This window comes from Trachypithecus francoisi, unplaced genomic scaffold (assembly GCF_009764315.1).
Source record: "Trachypithecus francoisi isolate TF-2019V2 unplaced genomic scaffold, Tfra_2.0 Lachesis_group11, whole genome shotgun sequence".
NCBI lineage: Eukaryota > Metazoa > Chordata > Mammalia > Primates > Cercopithecidae > Trachypithecus > Trachypithecus francoisi.
In genome coordinates, this window is record NW_022681456.1 from 38,207,936 (window position 1) to 38,234,616 (window position 26,681).

At 41.2% G+C, this 26,681-nt stretch overlaps 1 protein-coding gene across 2 annotated transcripts in view; it reads left to right on the top strand.

The window, feature by feature from the left end:
• FGD6 (FYVE, RhoGEF and PH domain containing 6) overlaps positions 1-26,681 on the top strand; it is a 135,792-nt gene that overhangs the window by 43,794 nt on the left and 65,317 nt on the right. For both annotated transcript variants that reach the window (XR_004439669.1, XM_033221024.1), the window contains exons 3-5: positions 2,568-2,712; positions 17,894-17,961; positions 18,045-18,075. Coding sequence is in view for 1 of the 2 variants with exons in the window: in XM_033221024.1 (XP_033076915.1) it covers positions 2,568-2,712; positions 17,894-17,961; positions 18,045-18,075 (244 nt within the window). In the remaining variant the exon portion in view is untranslated. The remainder of the gene's footprint in view (positions 1-2,567; positions 2,713-17,893; positions 17,962-18,044; positions 18,076-26,681) is intronic.

A 26,681-nucleotide genomic window follows, 5' to 3' on the forward strand; every position in this document is an offset into this window, starting at 1 on the left:
TACTTCTCCTGCCTCAGTCTCCCTAGTAGCTGGGATTACAGGCACATGCCACCACACCGGGCTAAATTTTGTGTTTTCAGTAGAGACAGGTTTCGCTCTGTTGGCCAGGCTTGTCTCGAACTCCTGGGCTCAAGCCATCCACCCACCTTGGCCTTCCAAAGTGCTGGGATTACAGGCATGAGCCACCACACCTGGCCCTGATTTTGCTTCCTCTTACGTCCATCCCTTTCTCTCAGTTTCTGATGTAGCCACCCTGGTTCAGGCTACCTGCACCATTGAAATTCAACACCTGTTGCTTTCTTATACCATTTTCATTTATTTGGTGAAAAATTCTTGAGGGTCCATTGTGTGTCGGGCTGTATGCTGAGGATTCCGCTGGAAAACACGATTTCAATTTCCTTGTCTTTGGAAATTTACATTTTAATGAGGGAAACAAGTCTACCACCAAGTGCAGTTTAGTGAGATAGTTAAAGGATTCAGAAGAGACACCAAAATCTCTCCTTGTTTCATGGCATTGTGTTTTGATTCATGTGGTTTTAATATTTAAAACTTTTTTTCTTGTTTAGATGTTCACTTTGTACTTTAATCCCTCTTCTATCCCTAATGGATGTGGCAACACCTAGTTACTATGTTCTTAATAATAGCCTTCCAAGTGATGTTTGACCAAGAACACCTTTCACCCCTCTCTTCAGACAAAATAAACCTAATTTCTTCACAGGTGCCACAGCCCTATTACTATCTGAATCTATTACACTTAGGAGTCTAAAACAGTATCCAGATGGGCTGATTCAAAAAGCCTTTTAGAGCAGAGCTTCTCACACATAGACTGGGATTTTGTTACAGCATGGAGCCTGATTCGGTGGGTTGTGGGCAGCCTGAGCGTGTGTATTTCTGAGGAGCTTCCGGGTGATGCTGCTACCACTTGGAAATTGAACATGTGTTGTTTTAACAGGGTTTTAGAAGATGTAAAGAGATAAGGAATTAAGATTAAAAACAAGTGGGGGTACATTTTCTTCTGGCTATATGGGTGGATCCTATAGTCTGTCCATCCTGTTAACTCTGATTTGCTCTCACTAATCTCAGTCAACAATCAACTCTCCGGCGGGGTTGGCTCTTATCCCTGCACCCAGAGACAGTGAATCCTACCAGTGATCTAACCAGAAAGTTGCCATCCTCTATCCACCCCTTATCCCCGGGGAGTTAGTCTCCTGCATGTCTTGGGGAGCTATGATAAGGTGTGCACCCACCCCCGGCCATTGAGTAATGGAAAACTCCATCTTCAGCAGTGAGAGGTGTTCCTTTTGGCACTCTGCCTCCAGCCAACTGGTTTGTGTCACAGTTGGGCTCCAGGAATGCCTTCTGAGGCAAGTCTGTATCCTACCATGTATAATCAGGAATTGGCAGAAAATTTATCTTTAGCTTTTAAGATTCCCGTTAGAGAGTCTCATAACTTGTAACCTTGATGGTTGAGTGACCTGCCTGTGACCCACTGAAAGAGCCTGCCAGAGTGGAGTGCAACTGTCTCCTTATTCTGCTTGAGTGTTTTTCCTGCTGATTGTAGATCTTTTACTGGCTCCACCTGTGTACTCTTCTATTCTGTAGATATTCTTGTAGACTGAAGACAGAAAAGCAGTTGCTACAGGCAATTGGCTCCTGAATCTTTACAGCCAATACTAGAAGGAATTCTTTTCATCTCTTCTTAGGAAACTTTCCTGTGGAATTCCCCCCACAGATTGGATTGCAACAATGGCTTTTAGATTCATGAGATCTATGTTAAAACAAACGGAGGAACCTTGATGATATCAGGCTGATGAGGAGGAATTGGTAAATGGCCTGGTTCTGTGGATTTTTCCAAGTTCAGCTTGTGTCAGAATCACCCGGAAAACATTAAACAAGCTTACTTGTTATTTGCTAGGCCATGTGCCCCAGGTAGTTGTAATTGCTGGGCAAATTGCTGGGCCCTCTGCCCCTCGTAGTTCTAATGCAGTGGGTCTTAAGCATAATCTGAGAATTTGTAACATTTCCTCTTCCTCCCCATGTCTTGTAAACAGAACGGTGATGACCATAGAGCAAGGTACATGTTCACAATTGCACCTGCACTGTTGATTGTAGTCACCGTCATTACCTCCCAATCCTCATAGATTTGTTACTTGGTTTTTGTTGTTGTTTTATACACTAAGCCCCAAGGAAACAGCAGTTCTTCTGGTATACCTGGCAGCCTTTTATGGTAAACCAGCCTGCTTTCTGTAAGGCTTCTTAGTTTATTCTAGGAGTAGAGACCTGATCTTCTTTGGGAGGGATATATAGAAGCATAGGATGGGAGCAGCTGGGAAACTTGCTTCCCACCCACCTTCTTATCATTAAAAATTCAAAAAATTAATTTGAGTTTTTGGCAGCTGAGATAGGGTGAAGGAAGGGAAAGTTGCCTGATCTGGGTTTTTTCATTCTTCCAAATCCCTTAGATATACCTTGTTTGCATTATGAAGATAAGATATTGATTTGGTTTTCGTTTTGCTAGCACTCCTTATTATTGAAGATGACTAATACCTGCTTTCTGTTGAATGCAGTTCAGGAGCATCCCAGGAGGAACAGAATCATCTTGGTCTTGGTGACCTTCCCTCTGATGAGGAGGAAGTCATCAACAGTTCTGATGAAGATGATGTCAGCTCTGAGTCAAGTAAAGGAGAGCCTGACCCTCTGGAAGATAAACAGGTATATTTTGGTACTTAATTGCTTCTTGACCTCCCCCTGTGCTTGGGAATGATATTTGTCTGCATGATAGGCATAGAAACCCTCATGAGTTTTCGTAAAACTTATAAAGCACTTTACAAATTTAAATTTAATTCCTGCTATAATGTGGCACCTAAAATATTCTCATGTTACCAAGTGTGTATCACTTAGAGGTTACTTAGTGATTTTTGAGAAATTATTATTATTATTTTGAGACAGAGTCTTGCTCTGTTGCCCAGGCTGGAGTACAATGGCACCATCTCAGCTCACTGCAACCTTTGCCTCCTGGGTTCAAGCCATCCTCCTACCTCAGCATCCCGAGTAGCTGGCATTACAGACATCTGCCACCATGCCTGGCTAATTTTTCTGTTTTTAGTAGAGACAGAGTTTCACTATGTTGGTCAGGCTGGCCTCAAACTCCTGACCTCAAGTGATCCACCTGCCTCAGCCTACCAAAGTGCTGGGATTACAGGCATGAGCCATGGTGCCCAGCAAAGAAATTCTTTTTCCTAATGTCCAGTGGCTTTCTTTTTGATAACAGAACCCCGCCTTGGAATTGTTCCCGTACTGCTACCAATTTTTTGTAGATTTTTTTGAAATAAAGGAATTATATGCATCTTTAGACTCAAATTATTTTGGGAAAGAATAAAGATGACTGTTAATAGTACATCATCATTTGCTTTGAAATAATGCAGTGTGTGTATGAGTTTGCGGGGAGCGCCGCATACATGAAGATTGTCCATGTGTTCAGAGTTGTTTAAGATGCGTGAGGGCCGGGCATGATGGCTCACACCTATAATCCCAGCACTTTGGGAGGCCGAGGGGGGCGGATCATGAGATCAGAAGATCAAGACCATCCTGGCTAACATGGTGAAACCCCGTCTCTACTAAAAATACAAAAAATTAGCCAAGCATGGTGATGGGCACCTGTATTCCCAGCCACTCGGGAGGCTGAGGCAGGAGAATTGCGTGAACCCAGGAGGCGGAGCTTACAGTGAGCCGAGATTGTGCCACTGCACTCCAGCCTGGGTGACAGAGCGAGATTCCGTCTCAAAAAAAAAAAAAAGATGCATGATGCGGGGGTTCATTATAATGTCTGTCTAGTTTGGCAGATCTTTCATTTGAAACCACATTTTTAAAAAGCTGTTATTAAAGGGAAAAAAGTTAGTACATCACCAATATCCCCAGGAATGTTACAGCAAGGTGGAATTTGAAAAGATCCATGCAGCATAGCAAGCCATGGAGAAAATTAGTGTGCCATAATTTCACCTAATTCCTGTGCCATAATTTTATCAATCTTTTATCCTTCCTGTTTAATACTTTTGCTCTGTTTAAATTTATTTTCAACCTTAAATGAATGGCCCATGTGCAGCAGTCTGAATTTAAGTCCCAGATCCATCAGCTATGATCTGGGCAACTTTGGGCCAATTCTTTAACCTTTTGGGACTAAAGGGTACCATTTATAGATAAAAAAAGAATAGTACTCATAGAATTGTGAGGATTAAATAATTTGATACATGGAAAACATTAGAATACTGATGGTATTGAGTATTATAATAGCTCATAATAGCCATGATGAGCACATAATAGCTCAGTGATCATTTATTTATAGCTAGCAAGATTTCATTTCTATGCTCTGAAGTATTAAATCATGGTGTTGGGAGTAACCACTATAAATTACTTAGGCTAGTGAATTTGTAAAACCCCTAAGACAGATGAGTAGTTGACTCTCTTCTTAAAGACCCACAGCACTCAACCATGTGTAGATTTTACTTTGACTATCATGTAATTCCTTTTGTGTCTTGCTGGTGTCTGTCTTGCTTTAATCTGAAAGCTCATTTTCCATGTTGCAGCTTCATGGACATAGATTCTACAAATATTTGTAGAATTCACACTGTGTTCCAGGTACCACTGGCATTTACTAGAGATAAGCAGTACTCAGGTTCTAAGCTTCTATGTAGCCCACATTCTTTTCTTTTGAGACGGAGTTTCGCATTTGTTGCCCAGGCTGGAGTGCAATGGTGCTGTCTCGACTCACTGCAACCTCTGCCTCCCGGGTTCAAGCAATTCTCCTGCCTCGGCCTCCCGAGGAGCTGGAATTACAGGCACCCATCACCATACTCAGCTAATTTTTGTATATTTAGTAGAGACGGGTTTTCACTATGTAGGCCAGGCTGGTCTCGAACTCCCGACCTCAGGTGATCCACCCACCTCGGCCTCCTAAAGTGCTGGGATTATAGATGTGAGCCACCGTGCCCAGCCTCAAATTGTCTTCTTGAGGGCCATAATTAAATCAATCCTGACTCTCTTTGAAAAGCAACTCCAAGTTTTTTATTTTCCTAGCAGACACTCTTTTCTATTGTTCTGGTCTAGTTGTTTGTTTTGCCTGAATCTTTTCCCATTTCTTTCCATATTTCTTGGAGCATTGACCAAAATTGGTTTCCACATTCTATCAGGGATCTCACTGATATATCGTATAAAGGAAGGATTAATCTTTAACCCAGCAGTGTTATGTCTCTTTCCAACACATCCTGTGATAACACCGCCTGGTTGACTCATTCATTTTGTGGTCAGTGGAGACTCCCAGGGTTCCTTCCTCTGCGTTTGTGCCTGCCTTTCCTTTCTTTTCCTGTATTTATATTATTATTTTATGTTATTAGTTGTGCTGTATTGCAGTAGCCCTGTTAAATTTTTATCCTTTTTTGTTGTTGTTGTTAAAAAAAGGACTATTTCTTTAATCATGGACATTGTTTTTAGTGAAACAATAGATAAGACTTTTTTTAGTGAAACAATACAAATTTTTTTCATTATCTCAAGCATTTACCAAGCCTTTATGTGACTGTGTTACAGACATTGCCGTTATACTCGTATTTTAAAATGTACAATAAATTATTGTACATGTTGACTGGTAACTCTATTGTGCTATCAAATACTAGATTTTGTGCATTCTATCTCTGTTTTTGTACCCATTAAATATTCCCAATACCTTCCACCCCAATCATGGACACTGAACATTTTTTACCTGATGCCACTAGTACTAATAATTTCCCTCCTTTAGACTTCTCAGCCGTGCTAACGAATTTTCTCTCTCTGTCTCTTCATCTGGAACAACAATAGTAATAATAGAATAGTCTCTTTCTTTCTAGACACTTGTTGATCCATCTGGCCACAGGCTGGTGAATGCCTTTCTCTTAAGTAATTTGCTTTCATAGTGGTAAGAACACAGTCTTTGGAGTCAGATTGCCTGCATTCCCACCACTTACTAGCTCTGTGATCTTGAACAACTTACTTAATTTTACTTTGCCTTAGTTTCCCCGTCTGTAAAAAGAGGAGGAAAAAAAGTGGACACTTGACTTTATTTTCTAAGATTATTGTGAGTATTAAGTGATTATATGCTGTTTAGAATGGTGCTTAACACAAAGTGAATGCTTAGTAGATTTTTACCTATTATTGATTTTTTTTTTTTTTTTTGAGATGGAGTCTTGTTCTCTCGCCCAGGCTTGAGTGCAGTGGTGTGATCTCGGCTCGCTGCAACCTCCACCTCCCGGGTTCACGCCATTCTCCTGCCTCAGCCTCCCGAGAAGCTGGGACTACAGGCGCCTGCCACCATGCCCGGCTAATTTTTTTGTACTTTTTTTAGTAGAGACGGGGTTTCACCATGTTCACCAGGATGGTCTTGATCTTCTGACCTCGTGATCCACCCGCCTTGGCCTCCCAAAGTGCTGGGATTACAGGCGTGAGCCACCACACCCGGCCTTTTTTTTTTTTTTTTTTTAAGATGAAGTTTCTCTCTTGTCTCCCAGGCTGGAGTACAATGGTGTGATCTCGGCTCACTGCGACCTCCGCTTCCCAGGTTCAAGTGATTCTCTTGCCTGAGCCTCCTGAGTAACTGGTATTACAGACATGCGCCACCACACCCGGCTAATTTTGTATTTTTAGTAGAGACGGAGTTTCTCCATGTTGGTGAGGCTGGTCTCGAACTTCTGACCTCGGGTTATCTGCCCACGTTGGCCTCCCAAAGTGCTAGGATTACAGACATGAGCCATCGCACCTGGCTGCTATTATTAATTTTTATGAAAATAAGCCAGCCAAATCTTAAACATCTCAAGTCAAGCTTTTTGTAATCTTACCAATAAACAAATTGTTTCTGGCTTGCCTTTTCTTATCTATGAGTAAATATGAAACTTATTTACATGTAAGGTAGTATTTTGTTTTAATGGGAAAACTTGAAATTTGGCATCCTGAGACCTGGGTTTAGTCTTAGATTTGTCACTTACTAACTGTATGACCTTGGTTGAGTAATTTTTTAAAGTCAGTTTATTTACACAAATATCACTTCACAATTGATTTCAGGTGACTTGAAAAAAAAATGTGTGTAATACCAAAATTCAAAATTTTTTTTTAAAGAAATCGGGGTGTCAGCATGTAAACAGTGCTGGAATCACTGGATATCCACCTGCAAAGGATGACATTGGACCCCCTTCCTTTCAACATACACAAAAACTAACTCAAAATGGATTATAGACCTAAATGTAACAACTCAGGCCCAGTGCGGTGGTTTGACTGGGCGTGGTGGCTCACACCTGTAATCCCAGCACTTTGGGAGGTCGAGGCGGGCAGATCACTTGAGGTCAGGAGTTTGAGACCAGTCTGGCCAACATGGTGAAATCCCATCTCTACTAAAAATACAAAAATTAGCCCAGTGTGGTGGTGCATGCCTATAATCCCAGCTACTCGGGAGGCTGAGGCAGGAGAATTGCTTGAACCCAGGTTGTGGAGGTTGCAGTGAGCCGAGATTGCACCATTGCACTCCAGCCTGGGTGACAGAGCTAGACTCCATCTCCAAAAAAAAAAAAAAAGAAACTCAAACAGTAAAAAGATCAAAGATCAATCACCCAGGCTTAAGGATCTGAATAGACTAAAGAAGATATACAGTGACCAATAAGCATGTAAAAAGGTGTTCAACATCATAAACCATTAAAGAAATGCAAAGCAAAGCTTCAGTGAGGTACCACTGCACACCTACTAGGGTGGCCATAATCAGGAAGATGTACAGTAACGAGTGCTAGTCAGGATGTGGAGAAATGGGAGTCCTTGTAGGATCTGAAATGGTGCAGCCACTTTGGAAAACAGTCTGGTAACTCTGAAAAGTTTAAATATAGAGTTACCATATGACCTAGCAATGCTACTCTTAAGTGTCCATCCAAGAGATATGAAAACATATGTCCACACAACAACTTGTAGAGGAATATTCATAGCAGCATTATTCATAATAATCAAAAAAGTGGAAAGGGCCAGGTGTGGTGGCTCATGCCTGTAGGCCCAGCACTCTGGGGAGGCCAAGGTGGGCAGATCACTTGAGGTCAGGAGTTCGGTAGCAGCTTGACCAACATGGTGAAACCCCATCTCTACTAAAAGTACAAAAATTAGCCAGGTGTGGTGGTGCACATCTGTAATTTCAGCTACTTGGGAGGCTGAGGCAGGAGAATCGCTTGAACCCAGGAGGCAGAGGTTGCAGCAAGCCAAGATCATGCCACTGTACTCCAGCCTGGCCCACAAAGTGAGACTCTGACTCAAAAAAAAAAAAAAAAAAAAAAAAGTAGAAAGAACCCAAATACTAATCAAATGATAAGTGGATAAACTAAATGTGATATATTCCTGTAATGGAATACCATTCAGCCATAAAATAGGAATGAGGAATGACTGATAATGGGCATAGCGTTTCTTTCTTTCTTTTTTTTTTTTTGAGATGGGGTCTTGCTCTGTCATCCAGGCTGGAGTGCAGTAGTGCAATCATGTTCACTGCGGCCTCAACCTCGTTGACTCAAGTGATCTCTCGCCTCTGCCTCCTTAGTAGCTAGGATTACAGGTATTCACAACCATGCCCAGCTAATTGTTTTTTTTAAAGACACGGTCTTGCCATGGTTCCCAGGCTGGCATCCAACTCCTGGCTTCAAGCAATCCTCCTGCCTTGGCCTCCCAAAGTGTTGGGATTATAGGCATGGGCCATTGCACCTGTCCTGAATTGTATACTTTAAAAGGGTAAAAACATATTTTGTGGTGTATGAATTATTTCTCTACAAAGCTGTTACAAAATAAGCCTTGCTGAAGGAAAAACAGTAGTACTAATGGAAGATTTGTACAGAGTTATGTATATCATGTAGTCCTATTCATTAGCTGAGGATGGGCCACAAATTTGGCTTTCTAGCAACTCAGGAAAAGTCGGTGATGTCAAGCTGGGTATGGTGACTCATGCCTATAATCCTAGCACTTTGGGAGGCCAAGGAAGGAGGATAGCTTGAGACCAAGCTGGGCAACATAGTGAGACCTTGTCTCTACAAAAAATAAATAAGATTAGCCAGGAGTGGCAGTGCAAGCCCCTGGGAAGTTGAGGCTACAGTGAGCTATATTCAGGCCACTGTACTCCAGTCTGCACTCCAGTCTGAGCAACAGACTGTCTTCTACCTATTGTAGAAAAAAAAAAAAAACAGAAAAATTAAAAACAAGCCAGGTGTGGTGGCTCACACCTGTAATCCCAGGACTTTGGGAGGCCGAGGTGGACAGATCTCTTGAACCCAGGAGTTCAAGACCAACCTGGGCAATGTGGCAAAACCCTATGCCTACAAAAAAAACAGACACAAAAAATTAGGCAGGTGCTGTGGTTCGTGCCTGTAGTCCCAGCTACTCAGGAGGCTAAGGTGGAAGGATCGCTTGAACCTAGGAGATGGAGGTTGCAGTGAGTGGAGATCACGCCCCAGCATTCCAGCCTGGTCAACAGGGAGGCCTCATCTCACTTAGGAGAAAACAAAATTGGCCTGGCTCTGTGGCTCATTCCTGTAATCTTAGCACTTTGGGAGACTAAGGCAGGTGGATCACCTGAGGTTGGGAGTTCGAGACCAGACTGACCACCATGGAGAAACCAACCCATCTCTACTAAAAATTAAAAAAATTAACCAGGCATGGTGGCACATGCCTATAATCCCAGCTACTCGGGAGGCTGAGGTAGAAGAATCTCTTAAACCCAGGAGGTGGAGGTTGCAGTGAGCCGAGATCATGGCATTGCACTCCAGCCTGGGGTACAAGAGTGAAACGCAAAAAAAAAAAAAAAAGGAAAATTGATACGGATCTGACATAGGTACTGTTTTTCTTCATTTTGCATGAAGAAAAGGAGTTTTATACAAGTTAAGTAACTTGCCTTGGAACCCCATGTTGGGGTTTGTAACCCAATCTGTCTCTACTACCAACCTGGTACAGCCATGGAAGCTGAATGATGTCAGTGGAACATGTTGAGGTGAAATACCTAGGCATGCTGATTTGTCCTGTTCCCTTTTCTAAATTTTTATTTTTATAATTTTTGGTCTTTCCTTTCAGGGCTTAAATGCTTGTTTAAAAAGTAAGATGTATTCTACTTGTTTGTGGTTAGAATAATCATCCTCTTCATCTTTCTTATATATCGATTTCCTTGTTTTTTAAAAAAATCTTCTTTGTAAAGTAGCTCATATGATACATACTTTCATAAAGAAAGGGCGAAAACCTAAGAGAGCATTGTTTAGAGATTAATCATGATGTCACCTCATTTTTGAAATAACTTAATGATAAAGAGATGTTTCTCAGGCAAGTCTGGATGTTAACATTTTTTGTTTGTTATTAGAACTCTAGAGTAGGATAGAAGAGTCCTTTTAATAATTCCATTAAAAAGTAATAGATAGGCTGGGCAGGGTGGCTCCTGCCTGTAATCCCAGCACTATGGGAGGCCCAGTTGGCTGGATCACTTGAGGTCAGAAGTTCGAGACCATCCTGGCCAACACAGTGAAACCCCGTCTCTACTAAAAAATACAAAAAACTAGCCAGGCGAGGTGGGGGGCGCCTATTGTCCCAGCTACTCGGGAGGCTGAGGCAGGAGAATGGCGTGAACCCGAAAGGCAGAGCTTGCAGTGAGCTGAGATCCGGCCACTGCATTCCAGTTTGGGCGACAGAGCCAGACTCCGTCTCAAAAAAAAAAAAAAAAAAACCAACAAAATTTAGTCAGGCACAGTAGTGTGTACCTGTAGTCCCAGCTACTCAGGCGACTGAAGCAGGAGAATTGCTTGAACGCGGGAGGCGGAGGTTGCAGTGAGCCAAGTTTCCCACCACTGCACTCCAGTCTGGGCAATAGAGCAAGACTCTGTTCCAAAAAAAAAAAAAAAAAAAAGGAATGGATAAATTTCACTGAACGTCACTTGTAGTGAACAAATGTGAAATGATAAGAACACAATTAAGAATTTACAAAGCTGGGCTAGCATCAAGAGATCAGAACATAAAACTAGATTTCAGATCAAAGATTCCGTTTTGGAATTTGTTTGACTTATTTTGTGACCTTGACAGTTATTTCATTTGTTTGTGGCTCATGTTTCAACTTCCACAGCAGTGTACTTTTGGGAGACGCTGTTATTTAACAGGAAACTGCTTTGAAATGCAATGTAATTTAAGTGAGGATTTTCGTTAGCTGAAAAGTTGAGATGCCATGGGGTGTGTGTTTTTCCATCGCTGTTTGACTTGGGTCAGAATCAGTCATTGTTCTTACAAGTTGGAGATAATATAGAGCTTTTAATTTTTTTTTTTAATTTATATTTGACTTTCTGTCCACTTTGAAGATAGTAATCCATTGACTTATTTCTAATAATTTTTATACCTCTTTATTTAGGCCTGTAGCTTTCCTGGTTTAGAAGGTAAAATGGACAATGGAATATATAGACTCCTAGAACCTTAGAATTGGAAAAGACCTCAATCATTTAGTCCAACCTCCTACTCTTTTATGTGATTAAAGCTTTTAGTTCATTTGAGTTTGCATTTTCATGTTATGCAACACATCTTCAAAAGCAGTGTGCTGTGTCTTAGATTCTGAGAAGGTGGCAGCCATCCTTGTACACATTTGCTTATTCATAAATATTAATTGCACAGTGGACCAAGCAGCATGCTATGTGCAGAAGGCTACAGGGTGAATTAGATCAGAGACTAGAGGGAATTCAGACATTTTGGCAAGTAAAAACAGTCTACTGGGTTAAGTCCTATAAACATTACATGAACAAGAAAGTTATCTTGTCCTTTGAAAGTGGGAGGGAAAGAATATCAAGGCAGCCATCATAAAAAAAAGTTGGAGTGTTGTCTTAAAGAACATTTGGAATATGAAAGGCAGAAATCTTCAGGGAGAAGAAGTGATCGGGAAACAAGTCAAGGCAAAAGGAAAGGTATATGCTCAAAGGGACAGACACAGAAGGGCAGAGCACGGCTGGAGTTGCAGCATGATGGTGGGGTAGATAGTACACAGTGTGGAGGAGGAGGGAGGAGGCTGGTGAAGGTAAGTGGACACATCGTGAAATGCCTAATATACTTGGCAAAGGAAACTTGGATCTTTGTTATCCATCTGTGATAGGGAGCTGCTAACATTTAGCCTGAGAACTAACCTGGTTATATTTGCATTTTAGAAATATTCTAGTGGCAGTGTACAGAAGGGGTTGCAGTGGAGTAAACACAGAGCCAAGGAAACCTCTTAGGTTGCTGTAATAGTGAGGGCAAGACGTAAGGAGGCAACATCGAAGGAGAGGAAAGGATTGTTTAAGATTTAAATCTTCGGGACACATTGACAGGACTTGACTCAGTTGTAATAATAAAAGGTGACTGGGGACAAAAAAGAAGAGTCCAGGTTTCTGGCATTAATGAGTTGGTATCTGCAGTAGCTAGTATGGGAGTAGCTGATGGATTGTGTTTAAACAGTGATTTGGAGTCATCAAATGCTTTATTCTTTGTGAAGCCTTTCCTGCTTGACACACCTCTGCCTGATTATGGTCTTTCTCTCCTTCAAGGTGGCAGCACTTTTCATAGTTGTGCTTATATATAGTTATTTATATATTCGGTTTGTTTCCCTTGTTCACTTCTTGAAGGATGGGGCTATTTATTTATTTATTCATTTTTCGACAGTCTCGCTCTGTCACCCTGGACTCACTGCAACCTCTGCCTCTCAGGTTTAAGTGATTCTCATGCCTCAGTCTCCCAGGTAGCTGGGACTATAGGTGTGCGCCACCGCGCTCAACTGATTTTCATATTTTCAGTAGAGACAGGGTTTCACCATGTTGGCCAGGTTGGTCTCCAACTCCTGGCCTCAAGTGATCTGCCCATCTCAGCCTCCCAAAGTGCTGGGATTACAGGTGTGAGCCACCGCACCCGGCCAACTAGGGCTATTGTTACTTATCATAGTTCTCTGTAGCTTTGAACTCCTGGGCTCATGTGATCCTCCTACCTCAGCCTCTTGAGTGATTAGGAACTACAGGCATGTGCCACCATGCCTGGCTATTTTTGTGTGTGTGTGTGTGTTTTTCAGCTCTCATTATGTTGTCCATGCTGGCCTTGAATTCCTGTCCTCAAGTGATCCTCCTGCCTCCCAAAATGTTGAGATTACAAATGTGAACCACCGTGCCCTGTGTAATTCCCTCTTCTGACATCTACTTTTAATGCTCCATTTTAAACCTACACAATCAGAATTTCTAAGACAGTACCTGGGAATCTGAAATTTAAGATCTGCCTGTGATTCTAATGATCACTAATGTTTTCAAATTTGTATGTAGAGCAGTAAATGGGCTGGTGGTAGAACTGTTTTACTAACTTTGCTATCAAATGATGGAAAGTCAGTTACGAACTTCAGATTTTAAAATGAAAGTGTAAAGATGGTACTGACTTCTTTCTCTTGAAAATGATCTCAGAATAACAGGGAGAAGAAATACACATTCTGTGCTCAATGACATTAGGAGACAATAGAAAACCCTGTCGACCTAATGGGAAAAAAAATGAGGCATGCTTAATATAAGTACAGAGTTTATGTGGGCCAAATTTGAGGACTACAAGCCTAGAGCATAGATTCAAGACTCCTGTTAGGAGCAGTTACAAGTGGGGTTTTTGTTTTGTTTTGTTTTGTTTTTGAGACAGAGTCTTGCTGTGTTGCCCAGGCTGGAGTACAGTGGTGCGATCTTGGCTCACTGCAACCTCTGCCTCCTGGGTTCTAGTGATTCTCCTGCCTTAGCCTCCCTAGTAGCTGGTATTACAGATGCTCACCACCACACCCGGCTAATTTTTGTATTTTTAGTGGAGACAGGGTTTTACCATGTTGGCTGGGCTGGTCTCAAATTCCTGGACTCAAGTGATCCGCCCGCCTTGGCCTCCCAAAGTACTGGGACTACAGATGTGAGCCACTGCGCCCAGCCACAAGTGGGGTTTTTTTTTGTTTTTGTTTTTGTTTTTGTTTTTGTTTTTGAGATGGAGTTTCACTCTGTCACCCAGGCTGGAGTGTGATGACAATCTTGGCTCACTGCATCCTCTGTCTCCCAGGTTCAAGCAATTCTCCTGTCTCAGCCTCCTGAGTAGCTGGGATTATGGGTATGTGCCACCATGCCCAGCTAATTTTTTAATTTTGGGTGGAGATAGGGTTTCACCATGTTCACCAGGCTGGTCTTGAACTCCTAACCTCAAGTGATTCACCTGTCTTGACCAAAAGTGCTGAGATTACAGGCATGAGCCACCATGTCCAGCCACAAGTGGATTTTTTTGTTTGTTTTGTTTTTGTTGAGACGGAGTTTCGCTCTCATTACCCAGGCTGGAGTGCAATGGCACGAGATCTTGACTCATGGCAACCTCCACCTCCTGGGTTCAAGCAGTTCTCCTGCCTCAGCCTTCCGCACAAGTGGAAGTACACATACCTAAAAAATTAAAGGAAAAGAAGAGGCAATTCCTAAGCTGTTTATCAATAATTTTATATTAAAATACCATAAGCTATTTGATTGACTTTACATTGTTCTTTGTTTCACAAATTCTAGGAACATGGAGACTGGGTGGAGGCGGCTGGTCAGGGACAAAAATACCTTTAAACTGTTGCACCTGGGCATGGGGGTTGTTACATTACTGAAGTCTCATACTCGTGTTTCTCTGGGCCTGATAAATTTTGCGTACCTCACATAGCTCAGATTGCTCTGAGCTGTTTTTCATTTCTCACACCATATGAGTAAGGGCTACCGTGCCCGCCAACAATAGATAAAGGTTCCAGTTGGTCAACATCCTCACCAACACTAGGTATTTTTTTATTTTTTATTACAGCCATTGTGTGGGTGTGAAGTATGTCATTGAGGTTTTAATTTGCATTTCCCTCATAACTGTGTTCAACAACTTTTTGTGTACTTATTGGCCATTCTTATATCTTCTTCGGTGAAATGTTTCTTCACACATTCACATCTTTTATCTCTTTAAAAAAAATTTTTTTTTTTTTGGAAATAGTAGTGAGATCTTGCTTTGTTGCCCAGGCTGGTCTCAAACTCCTGTACTCAAGTGATCCTCCCACCTCGGCCTCCCAAATTGCCAGGGTTTCAGGCATGAGCCACCGCACACAGCCTTTTCGTTTGTCTAAATTTTGTTTTTGTTTTTTTTTTAAGAGCCAGGTTCTCACTCTGTCGCCTAAACGAGTGCAATATTGCAATCATAGCTCACTGCAGCCTGGAATTCCTGGGCTCAAGTGATCCTCCCACCTCAGCCTCCCAAATAGCTGGGACTACAGGTGTGTGCCATCATGCCTGGCTAATTGTTTTCTATTTTTTTGTTTTGTGAAGACAGGGTCTTGCTGTGTTACCAGGGCTGGAGTGCAGTGGCTCAGTCATGGCTCAGTGATCCTCTTACCTCAGTCTCCTGAGTAGCTGGGACCACATGTGTGCACCACCCTGCCCAGCTAATTTTTGTATTGTTTTTAGAGATGGGGTTTCACCTGTTGCCCAGGTCTCGAACTCCTGTGTTCAAGTGATCTGCCTGCCTTAGCCTCCCAAAATACTGAGATTACAGGCGTAAGCCACCACTCCCAGCCCTATCAGAGTTCTTAATGTATTCTAGCTACTAGTTCTTTCTCAGAATCATGATTTGCAAATATTTTCTCCAGTGTATGGCTTATCTTTTTATCTTCTTAATGATGTGTCTTTTGAAGCATAAACAATTTATGAAGTTCCATTTATCAATTTTTTTATCAGTTATGCTTTTGGTGTCATATCTAATAACTCTAATTCGAGATCATAAGGATTTTTAAAAATGTATTCTTCTGGAAGTTTACATTTTTCACATTTTTAGTTAATTTTTGTGTGGCGTAGCCTCCTCTACACAAGTCTGTGTAATGCAGGGCCTGGTAGAGCAAGGTCCTAAGAAGGAGAGGAAAAAAAGGTACAGAGTAGAGACCTAACAAAAGGAGAGTGACAAAAAGAGGAGAGGAAATAAAGGGTAGATGCCAAAAATAAATTAACAGCTACTTAAAATTTCTGTGTAGAGATGGTACACATTTTAGCTGACTCCAGTAATCAAATGCGTCTACATCTATAGTGTGCCTGCATTTCTTTAAAGATACTGATGAGATCCCCTCTTGATCTTTAAGGGGTGTCACATTATTTGGAAATGAAAAGTCGGGGCTTCAGTTCCCTAAATGGTTTTGGTTTCTGTTTTTCTCATTTTTAATGCATTTGTAATTTTAATTTTATGTTGTTATTATTATTATTATTTTTACTAACGACATGGTCTTGCTATGTTGCCCAGACTGGTCTCAAACTCCTGGGCTCAAGCAGTCCTCCCAACTTGGCCTCTCAAAGTGCTGGAATTACAGACATGAGCCACCATGCCAAGCTCATTTCTAATTTAAAATTTATACACTGTAGTTTGTAAACATTAAACTTTCTATCTACAGATTATATGGAGAACCCCATTGTGATAGAAAAGTTTGGACTTGCTAAAATATTTTTTCAAAATAACAGTTATCCGTGTGTGTGTATGTGTGTGTAGACACTTATGTATGATTATTTAGTGCTTGATACATGGTCTACCAGGTCAAAGTCAGACTGTGCTTAAGAGTGCAGTCTTCCTAAGGAATATAGAGCTATGTGTAGTTTAAAAGGTGAGTAATCACGCCTGTAATCCCAGCACTTTGGGAGGCTGAGGCGGGCGAATCATGAGATCAGGAGATCGAGACCATCCTGGCTAACATGGTGAAACCCCGTCTTTACTAAAAATACAAGAAAAAAATTAGCCGGGTGCGGTGGCACGTACCTGTAGTCCCAGATATTCAGGAGGCTGAGGCAGGAGAATCTCTCCAACCCGGGAGGCGGAGGTTGCAGTGAGCTGAGATCACACCACTGCACTCCAGCCTGGGCGACAGAGTGAGACTCCGTTTCACACACACACATACACAAAAGAATTTCATTTCAGCTCCTTAGAATAAAACTGCCTTGACTCTACGAACATATATCTAAAAGGGATTTTAAGGAAATTCGGAGAGCTTGTGACTGTAGTGTTGACTTATATTTGGTATAGATTGAAGAAGAGCCCTATTCAGACTATATTTAAGTTGTGAGTTAAAATACCTTTACTTAAGGTGAAGTTCTCATCTACATTCCTGTTGGATATTCACTAATTTCTTTTTTTTAATTAGTTTGTTTGTTTTTGTTTTTGAGACGGAGTTTCACTGTTGTTGCCCAGGCTGGAGTGCAATGGCGTGATCTCGGCTTACCGCAACCTCTGCCTTCTGAGTTCAAGCGATTCTCCTGCCTCAGCCTCCTGAGCAGCTGGGATTACAGGCATGAGCCACCACGCCTGGCTAATTTTGTATTTTTAGTAGAGGCGGGGTTTCTCCATGTTGGTCAGGCTGGTCTTGAACTCCTGACCTCACGTGATCTGCCCTCCTCGGCCTCCCAAAGTGTTGGGATTACAGGTGTGAGCTACTGCGCCTGGCCAAATTCTTAAATTATTTGTACACACCCAAATAACTCTTCTTCTGGTATCTATCTGTAAGGGGCCATTCTCCCTGTAGCCTTTTTAGTTTGTGACTTCCATTTTGAACCACTGATGGTTGTGTCCTAGCAAGGTTCTGTAGCTACTCAGAGCAATTTATCAATCCAGCTAATGACAGTGAAGATTACTGATTGCTCTCAGCTACTTCTGTGACATGGTTTATCCCTCATCCAGTTCTCCACGTTTGCCATTTGAAATGTTATGTAGTATGAACTTTGTACTAGTAGGAAAGTTACAAGTATCAGAGTTAAAATTCGTGTCTGAGGAGCTCATAACTGATCTTCATTATTCTTTTATGAGTTCATGCTCAGTGTGCTCTTATCCACAGGATGAAGATAATGGAATGAAAAGTAAAGTTCATCATATTGCCAAGGAGATCATGAGCTCAGAGAAAGTGTAGGTATCTAGTTTACAATTCAGAAGACTGTTTTCCCCCCATTGGCACATTTAAAACATTTTTTCATTGCTGTTTTTTACAGGTTTGTGGATGTGTTAAAACTTTTGCATATCGTAAGTATCTGCTAATTTTTTTTTTTTTGAAGTCTAAGAATATTCCCTTTTGTACTTTCCCTACCCCTAGAAGTTTTCAGCATTACTAACTTAATGATAGACATTTTCTAAAATGTATGTATTTCATGTATATGTAGATAAGGTGATTTCTGAAAGAGTCTTAGTAGCTATATGTCCAAAGTCTTCAAACTTTATGTCTTCATAACAGTTTTTAAGGTGATAATATATTTTCTTAGGCATTTGCTGAAGATACTTGCTATTAGAGTTTTGCATTAGCAATACATGAAGAATATCATTATCATTATCCAAAAGTGTTTTTCTCCTATCTAAATAAGCTCCCAGAAACAGACTTGAAATAGATAATTTTCTTACTGTTTTTCCTTTTACCACCTCCATTTAGGAGAGATTAGAAATAGACATTTTTACAACTAAGTTTTAGTTGTATTTTCCGTTTTTTAAATTGTCAACTTTTTTTTTTTTTTTTTTTTGGTTTGAGATAGCGTCTCATTCTGTTGCCCAGTACCATCTTAGCTCACTGCAGTCTTTCAACCTCCTGGGCTCAGGCAATTCTCCCACCTCAGGCTCCTGAGCAGCTGGGATTACAGGCACTCACCACCATGCCCAGCTAAGTTTTGTATTTTTTGTAGAGATGGGGTTTCGACATGTTACCCAGGCTGATCTCAAACTCACGGGCTCAAGTGATCAGCCCGCCTTGGCCTCCTAAAGTGCTGAGATTACTGGCCTGAGCCACTGCAGCTAGCCTATAATTATCAACTTGAACAGACTTGTTAGGAAAGAATTACGATGTGTGTCTGGGTGCATATTCATTTTTCTCATGCGCTCCTTTGTACTTGCAGGTTTTCACAAGTTTCATTATGCACTGGCAGTTAAAGTGCTTTTAGTGTTACTTTATTTCAATTATATTTAGGCAAGATATTAAGACTTAAGAAAGGGGTAAAACAAAAGGAAAAGGTAAATGAAACAATAAAAAAAGGAGTTGAAGTGACAGTTTACTTATGTGGTGGTATAATTATTAACATCATAAATTAGGCTTAATTGTGGAGAAATGAAAGATTCATCAAATATACATCAATTTATATCTTGGCAAACAGTATCATTATTTTCAGGTTTTTTTGAGTGGATACATATGAACATGAAAAGTGGGTTACACTTATGGATGATTCACATTCACTAAATGATTACCTGTGCTCTGTACTTGGTCCAACAGAAACCCAGGGGCCTTGCCTGGTGTGGTGGCTCACGACCGTAATCCCAGCACTTTGGGAGGCTGAAGTGGGTAGATCACCTGAGGTCAGGAGTTCGAAACCAGCCTGGCCAACATGGCGAAACCCCATCTCCACTAAAATACAAAAATTAGCCAGGTGTGGTGGCGTACCTGTAGTCCCAGCTACTTGGGAGGCTGAGGCAGGAGAATCACTTGAATCTTGGATCCAGAGGTTGCAGTGAGCCAAGATGGTACCATTGCACTCCCCATGGGTGACAGATCAAGACTCTGTCTCAAAACAAAACAAAACAAAAACAGGGGCCTGATTCCTATGTGAAAAATCTCTAGCTTTGGAAATTCTTAAAAAATTCTTAACCTTGCTCATTTGTTTTGAGAAAATCTTTCCCTGTGAATAGTTTCTCATGTTGACTTTTGGCTATATTGGTAATATTGGTAAGTTCTCTTTCTCCTTTTTTTTTTTTTTTTTTAATGAGTCAGAGTCTCACTCTGTCACCCAGGCTGGAGTGCAGTGGCACGATTTCCACTCACTGCAACCTCTAACTCCTGGACTCAAGCGATCCTCCCACCTCAGCCTCCTGAGTAGCTGGGACCACAGGCATCCACCACGCCAGGCTGATTTGTTTTATTTTTGGTAGAGATGGGTTTTAGCCACGTTGCCCAGGCTGGTCTCGAACTCCTGAGCAATCTGCCTACCTCAGCCTCCCAAAGTTCTGGAATTACAGGCATGAGCCACTATGCCCAGACAGTTCTCTTTTGTAATAGATTTTCTTTTTTTAATGATAGGACAAAGCTAGGCATGGGTAGCACACACCTCTAATCCCACCCACTCAGGAGGCTGAGCCAGAAGAATCCCTTGAGCCTAGGAGTTCAAAACTGCAGTGAGCTGATTGCACCACAGCATGCTAGCATGGATGACACAGCAAACCCTCTTTTTTTTAAAAAAAAAAAAAAAAAAAAGGACATTATTTTGTTGCCCTAACAAATTTGTTGAGTGTCAAGCTTATTGTCATTTCATATAAATTATAATATGTCTGATAAATAAGTGACTTTTCAGAATGAATTTCTTGTATATTTGCTGCTCTTCCTTGAACATCCCCACCACACTGTAGACATGTGATACAATTAAGTACAAGTAATAGGGAGGTTTTTTTTGGTTGTCTTATTTGCTCTCTGATGGGAGCTAGACTTAGTAAATATGTCTGTAAAAATATTATGTAAATATGTGAATAGTATACATTTAAAAATATTTGGGCTGGGTGCGGTGGCTCACACTTGTAATCCCAGCACCTTGGGAGGCCAAGGTGGGTGGATCACTTGAGGTCGGGAGTTCGAGACCAGCCTGACCAACATGGAGAAACCCCGTCTCTACTAAAAATACAAAAATTAGTCGGGCATGGTGGCGCATGTCTGTAATCCCAGCTACTCAGGAGACGGAGGGAGGAGAATCACTTGAACCCAGGAGGCAGAGGTTGCGGTGAGTCGAGATTGCGCCGAGTCGAGATTGCGCCATTGCACTTCAGCCTGGGCAACAAAAGCGAAACTCCGTCAAAAAAAAAAGTGTGTGTATATATATAATATATATATAATATATGTTAAATATATAATATATATAATATGTTAAATATATAATATATATGTTAAGTATATATAAAATATATAATATATGTTATATATATTTGGAAGGGTTTTTTTTTGACAAAGATGGACTGGCTATATAGTATTAGCAAGGAAGCATCTTTGCTTCACTGATTTCTTTAGGTGGAGACATACATCCCCTTGAAAATTTGAGAGGCTCAATAAAATCCATAGAGGCAGAGGCAAGGCTACCCTAGGCATCCAGATGTCTGTTACTAAGTAGAAAAGATTTTTTTTTTTTAATGCATTGTAAAGGAATAGAAGACTTTCTCAGTTCTCATGTTTTTTTTTCCGTGTTAAAATCACTTCATCCTGTTTTACTGAATACACCCTGTCTTTTGAGTCTTGTGAATCATTTTCAGCATTTCTTCTTTAGTTGTAAAGAATCTTCCTCTAGCTTCTGTTGACATGGCTACCAAACCTTCACTCTGGAGGAGCTTCTTTCACGTGAGAACTGTCCTTCACTGAATGAAGCTCATTGTTCAGAGTACCTTTGTTTTGCTGCTGAAGTGTTTTCCCTACCTTGGTTTGGTATTTCCTTCTCTTTAGATGCCTCTGTTTCACAGTTCTCTTTCCAAGCCTTCAGGGACTTGTGGAGAGAGGGAGGGAAGGTGACTCGTGGATCTTAAATGATGTTCATCTGATCATTTAACTTAACCAAATCTCCTTTAGTTAAATAAATGGTGTTCTGTTGAGTGCTCTCTATGTTCCTTCCAGCATGCTATGTTACATCAATTATCTGTTTTAACCTTCATAACAACCCTATCAAGTAGATGTTATTCCTATTTTTTTCAATGAAGAAAGTAAGCTAATTGTCAAAAATAACCCACTATTTAATGGCAAAACCAGACTTTGAAGTCTGGTCTGTCTGACCCCTTGTACTCAGTTGTTCTTTAGTAACTGATTGAAAATTATTATTTGAAATCTCTACCATGCTGCATAGAATATAGTATATCTTTGGATATATTAGCTTGCTTTCAGAATTCTTTTAGTCGCCCTGGAAACGAGAGAAACTTGTTTTTCATCTTCTAAAGATGAAAATGAAGCTAGATCTTGGTCACTTAGAGATACTATGATGATTACTTGTTAGTGTTATTAAAGGAGATTGGAAACTAGACATAAAAGATTGCTTTCAGTTATGTTTTCTACAGTTTTGCATTGATGATTATGCACCACTGATGATTACATACCGTATCACCGGGTCTACATATAGAGAGGGAAGAATAATTTCATTGGGAAAATATTTTCATTTTAAAAACAAAGTCAAATTGTTAATGTGGGGACTTTCCCACGTCTACTTTTACTTCATAGTTTCACACTCATTTCTGCATATTTATCATAGCACTTTGACCCCCACAGCTGCTTTGCTTTTGCTTAAAGTGAAGTGATTCCTGGTGTCCTTCATGAGGACAGGGAACCTTGTAGAGCTCCATGTCTGTCCATATGTTCCTTTGGTCTTTGTAATTCACTGTGTCATGGTAGTAGTGCAGTAATGCCCTGAGGTCAGGCAGCTGGGTCAGGACAGCTGGTAATTAAGTCACATACCTCTTGTTGGTGCTGGAGATATAAAGCCTGACCCCATGAACAAGGCCATCTGTTTTGTGCTTCATTGCCTCAGATGCTCGTACTTGATTTTATTTGCATTGATTTTTTGCTGAGGTCTTCCCTAAGTGATTCAAGCTGGCAAGGCTGATATGTTAATATCTCAAAAGAATTAAAGATCAACTTAAAGTTGATCTGATTCTTATTTGTAGGTTTTGGGGAATTAGTAAGAATAATATTATCATATGCTTCATAATTCAGAGGCCCATTTCTAGTTCTACAAATTCCACATTAAACAAGCATTTGCTTTTTATGACCAGAAACTACAGTGTAGGTGGTTCAATTTTGCATGCAGAATATTCGGTAGGTTTTGTTGTAAGGATGAAGTCTAGGTACTTGATGCCAGCAAACTCTACAGCTAACTAACATTTTCACACTCTTAACTCCTCCCCCCACTACTTTAATTTTTTTTTTTTACCTGGCTTTTCCAGTGTGAAAAATTAAACTCTGGATCTAACTTTTGAAGGGCTAATCCTGCTGTCTTGCATCCTCACTGATTTCGTCAAGGTTTTGGTGAATTTAGATTCTTCTGCCTCAAAATAGCTTTGCCTCTGGCTTTTAAGTGTCATCACACTTTCCCAAATTATCCTGGTTGTTAACATTTAGAAAAATAACCAGACATATGTTGTAATCATCCTTTTATTAAAAGAGGATGTCACCTCCTCCCAGTGGCACCAGTTTTGGCAGTGGTTGAGGTTCATGAAGAGCTGAGAAGTTAAAGATTCTGCTAGTGGTTCTTGTGTGAATTAGTTACATCTGGCAGTGGGGCCGTAGCACACAGCTGTCAGGAAATGGTGGCCCAAGAGGTGAGGGAATGAGACTGGGGCCAGGGCTGCTGCATGTGGTTATGGAGGCCATAACTGGGAGTGGAGCCCAATTATTCGATGACACTTGTCGAAGCAAAAGCACATTACGGCAGGCTTTATTCAGGACTATCACAATAGGCTTAGGGGGCCTGGAGCAGGGGCTGATGCCTGTAATCCCAGCACTTTGGGAGGCCGAGGTGGGCAGTTCACTTGAGGTCAGGAGTTCAAGACCAGTCTGGCCAACATGATGAAACCCCGTCTCTACTGAAAATACAAAAATTAGCTGGGCATGGTGGCATATGTCTGTAATCCCAGCTACTCGGGAGGCTGAGGCAGGAGCATCGCTTGAACCCAAGAGATGGAGGTTGTAGTGAGCCGAGATCGTACCACACTCCAGCCTGGGCAACAGAGCAAGACGCCATCTCAAGAACAAAAAGCAATAGTCATAGGGACCACTGCAATGGGATTTTGCAGTAGTGGAGAAAGATTGGGCTCAACTCCAAATATATTATGGGCAAGTGGGAATTTATAGCCAAGGAGGAGCAAAGTGGGAGTTAGTGGATGGAAAATTACTAAGAAGAAACTTCAGGAGCAAGGGAGATTCTGGCTTAACCAACTTAACGGGATTCTTGCAGAAGACGGACCAGCCAGGATGATCATACATCACCTGGGCAATGGTAGAGGATGAAGAACCCGAACAATATCAAGGGTGGGAGGTTCTTGCTAAAACTGGATTTTGTAAGAAAGTGCACAGATGGGCCTAAGAAAAATTCAGGAACCTGACTAGTACAGAATCTTTGTTAAGTGCTTACTTAGAATATGTAATTCTCTGGCTGGGCACGATGGCTCACGCCTGTAATCCCAGCAGTTTTGGGAAGCTGAGACAGGCAGATCACTTGAGGCCAGGAGTTCAAAACCAGTCTGTTCAACATAGTGAAACCCCATCTCTACTACAAATACAAAAAGTTAGCCAAACGTGGTGGCACACAACTATAATCCCAGCTACTCAGGAGATGAGGCAAGAGAATGGTTGAACCTGGGAGTCGGAGGTTGCGGTGAGCTGAGTTCTCGCCATTGCATTCTAGCCTGAACAACAGAACAAGACTCTGTCTCAAAAAAAAAAAAAAAAAAGGCCGGGCGTGGTAGCTTATGCCTGTAATCCCAGCACTTTCGGAGGCCGAGGCAGATAGATCACCTGAGGTCAGGAGTTTGAGACCAGCCTGGCCAACATGGTGAAATCCTCATCTGTACCAAAAAGTACAAAAATTAGCCAGGCATGGTGGCGAGTGCCTGTAATCCCAGCTACTTGGGAGGCTGAGGCAGGAGAATCACTTGATCCCGGGAGATAGAGGTTGCAGTGAGCTGAGGTTGCACCACTGCACTCCAGCCTGGGCAACAAGAGCGAAACTCTTTATCAAAAAAAGAAAGTAAGCCGGGCGCTGAGGCTTACGCCTATAATCCCAGCACTTCGGGAGGCCGAGGCAGGCAAATCACCTGAGGTCGGGAGCTCGAGACCAGCCTGACCAACATGGAGAAACCCCATCTCTACTAAAAATACAAAATTAGCTGGGCGTGGTGGCCCATGCTTGTAATCCCAGCTATGCGGGCAGGAGAATCGTTTGAACCTGGGAGGCGAAGGTTGTAGTGAGCCAAGATCGTGCCATTGCACTCCAGCCTGGGCAACCAGAGCGAAACTCTGTCTCTCAAAAAAAAAAAAAAAAAAAGGTAACTCTCTGGGTTTCATGGCTATATAGTCTCAAAATTCTTATAGTCTTTATTAAGTGTACTTCTACTATTTTAATTATTAAATTTCTATTTTATTCTGACATACTACTTATAATTTAAAAGAAGACATCATGGGCCATCAGTCCATTCCAAGCTGCCTAAAAACATCCAGTAGTACTGGGAAAAGCAGAGTTTTGCCTGGTGTGTGACAGGGGCGTCCATTTAGAGGCGGCCATCTCACTGGTCAGTTCAGTTTGTATTTGGCTGGTCTCTGTTAAATGTGTCTTAAATAAACAAGTTCCCTTTTTGGCAATGGTGGCAGACATATGGAATGCAGGGTCTGGCAAAAGCTGTGTCAAACCAGGTCCTTAAGTTACTTAGCAGCTAACATCACTGTCACTGTCATGGCAGAGGAAATACCTTCCAACTGGGAAACAAAAGTTATCCTGCTGCCAGGAGACAAATATAGTCATCATTTATTCTACCAGAAGAAAGAGTGGTGCTTATTGCTTTGCTGAGCAAGGAACTCTTGCATCCAAATTATATCAGTCACTAAACTGGTCAAAACAAAAGCAAAAAAGATAACCATAGAGGATGTTTAACTATTCTGCTTTGAATACATTATTCATGATGCATAAATAAATGTATTCTATAGCCCTGCCTGACAGCAGACAGCCTAATGATTTTCAAAAGTGTTAAGTGGCTTTATTTTATCATAGTAAATGTGAGTGCTGATTGAAGCAAGCTGCTGGGAGGTGAAATTTGGCTGATATCCATTTGGTTTCTGGAGATGTTCTGAGTGATTTTCTGGATTAGAGCTTATAATACTATGAGAACTAAATACTCTTATTTTATATGATACTAATTAGGTATACAAGCTAGTCCTTTAGTTACTGGTATGAGTAGTTGGCTCCTTTGGGCTAATGTGACTGTTGGATCAATAAACTTAGTCCCAGGTACTGAGTCCTAAGTGAAGGGATTTTTAGCATTGATTAAGCATAAGAGGATTGGACTTCTTCAAAATAGCCATCCTTTAGAAAAAGAATCCTTTCACATACTTTAAGTTATCTGTGAGGTTTTTGGCTGTGCAGAGTTAAAAAAAAAAAAATCATGGTTAATATACATATTTTAGGGGCAGGTGTTGAAAAGATCAGTGGAAGGAACAGTATCTTTTTTGGTTGATTTCATTTGCCGGTAAATTCCTGAAGGGAAAGCATTTGGAAATAAAGGTAAGGGAAGATAAGGCCTATTAGTCATTTACCCAAACTTTGCTTTCAGATTTTAATTAAAACTGCTGTTTCTAAAATGGAAAAAAAATTTGTTTTTGAATTCTCAAGGACTGTGGAACAGATTTCACTCTGTTTTACTTATATCTTGAGGCCCACCCTTAGGGGACAATGAAATCTAGGCAAATACTTATCTCCTACCCTACCCTTCCCAAGTCCTCTGGAGTAATAGGGTGTGGTGGTATTGACATATATTAAAACATGGTACAGATAGTCTAGAGAACAGTAAATGAAAAATAATATGTGAAGAGAAAGATTCTTTTTTTTTTTCTTTTTTCTTGAGACAGAGTCTCGCTCTGTCACCCA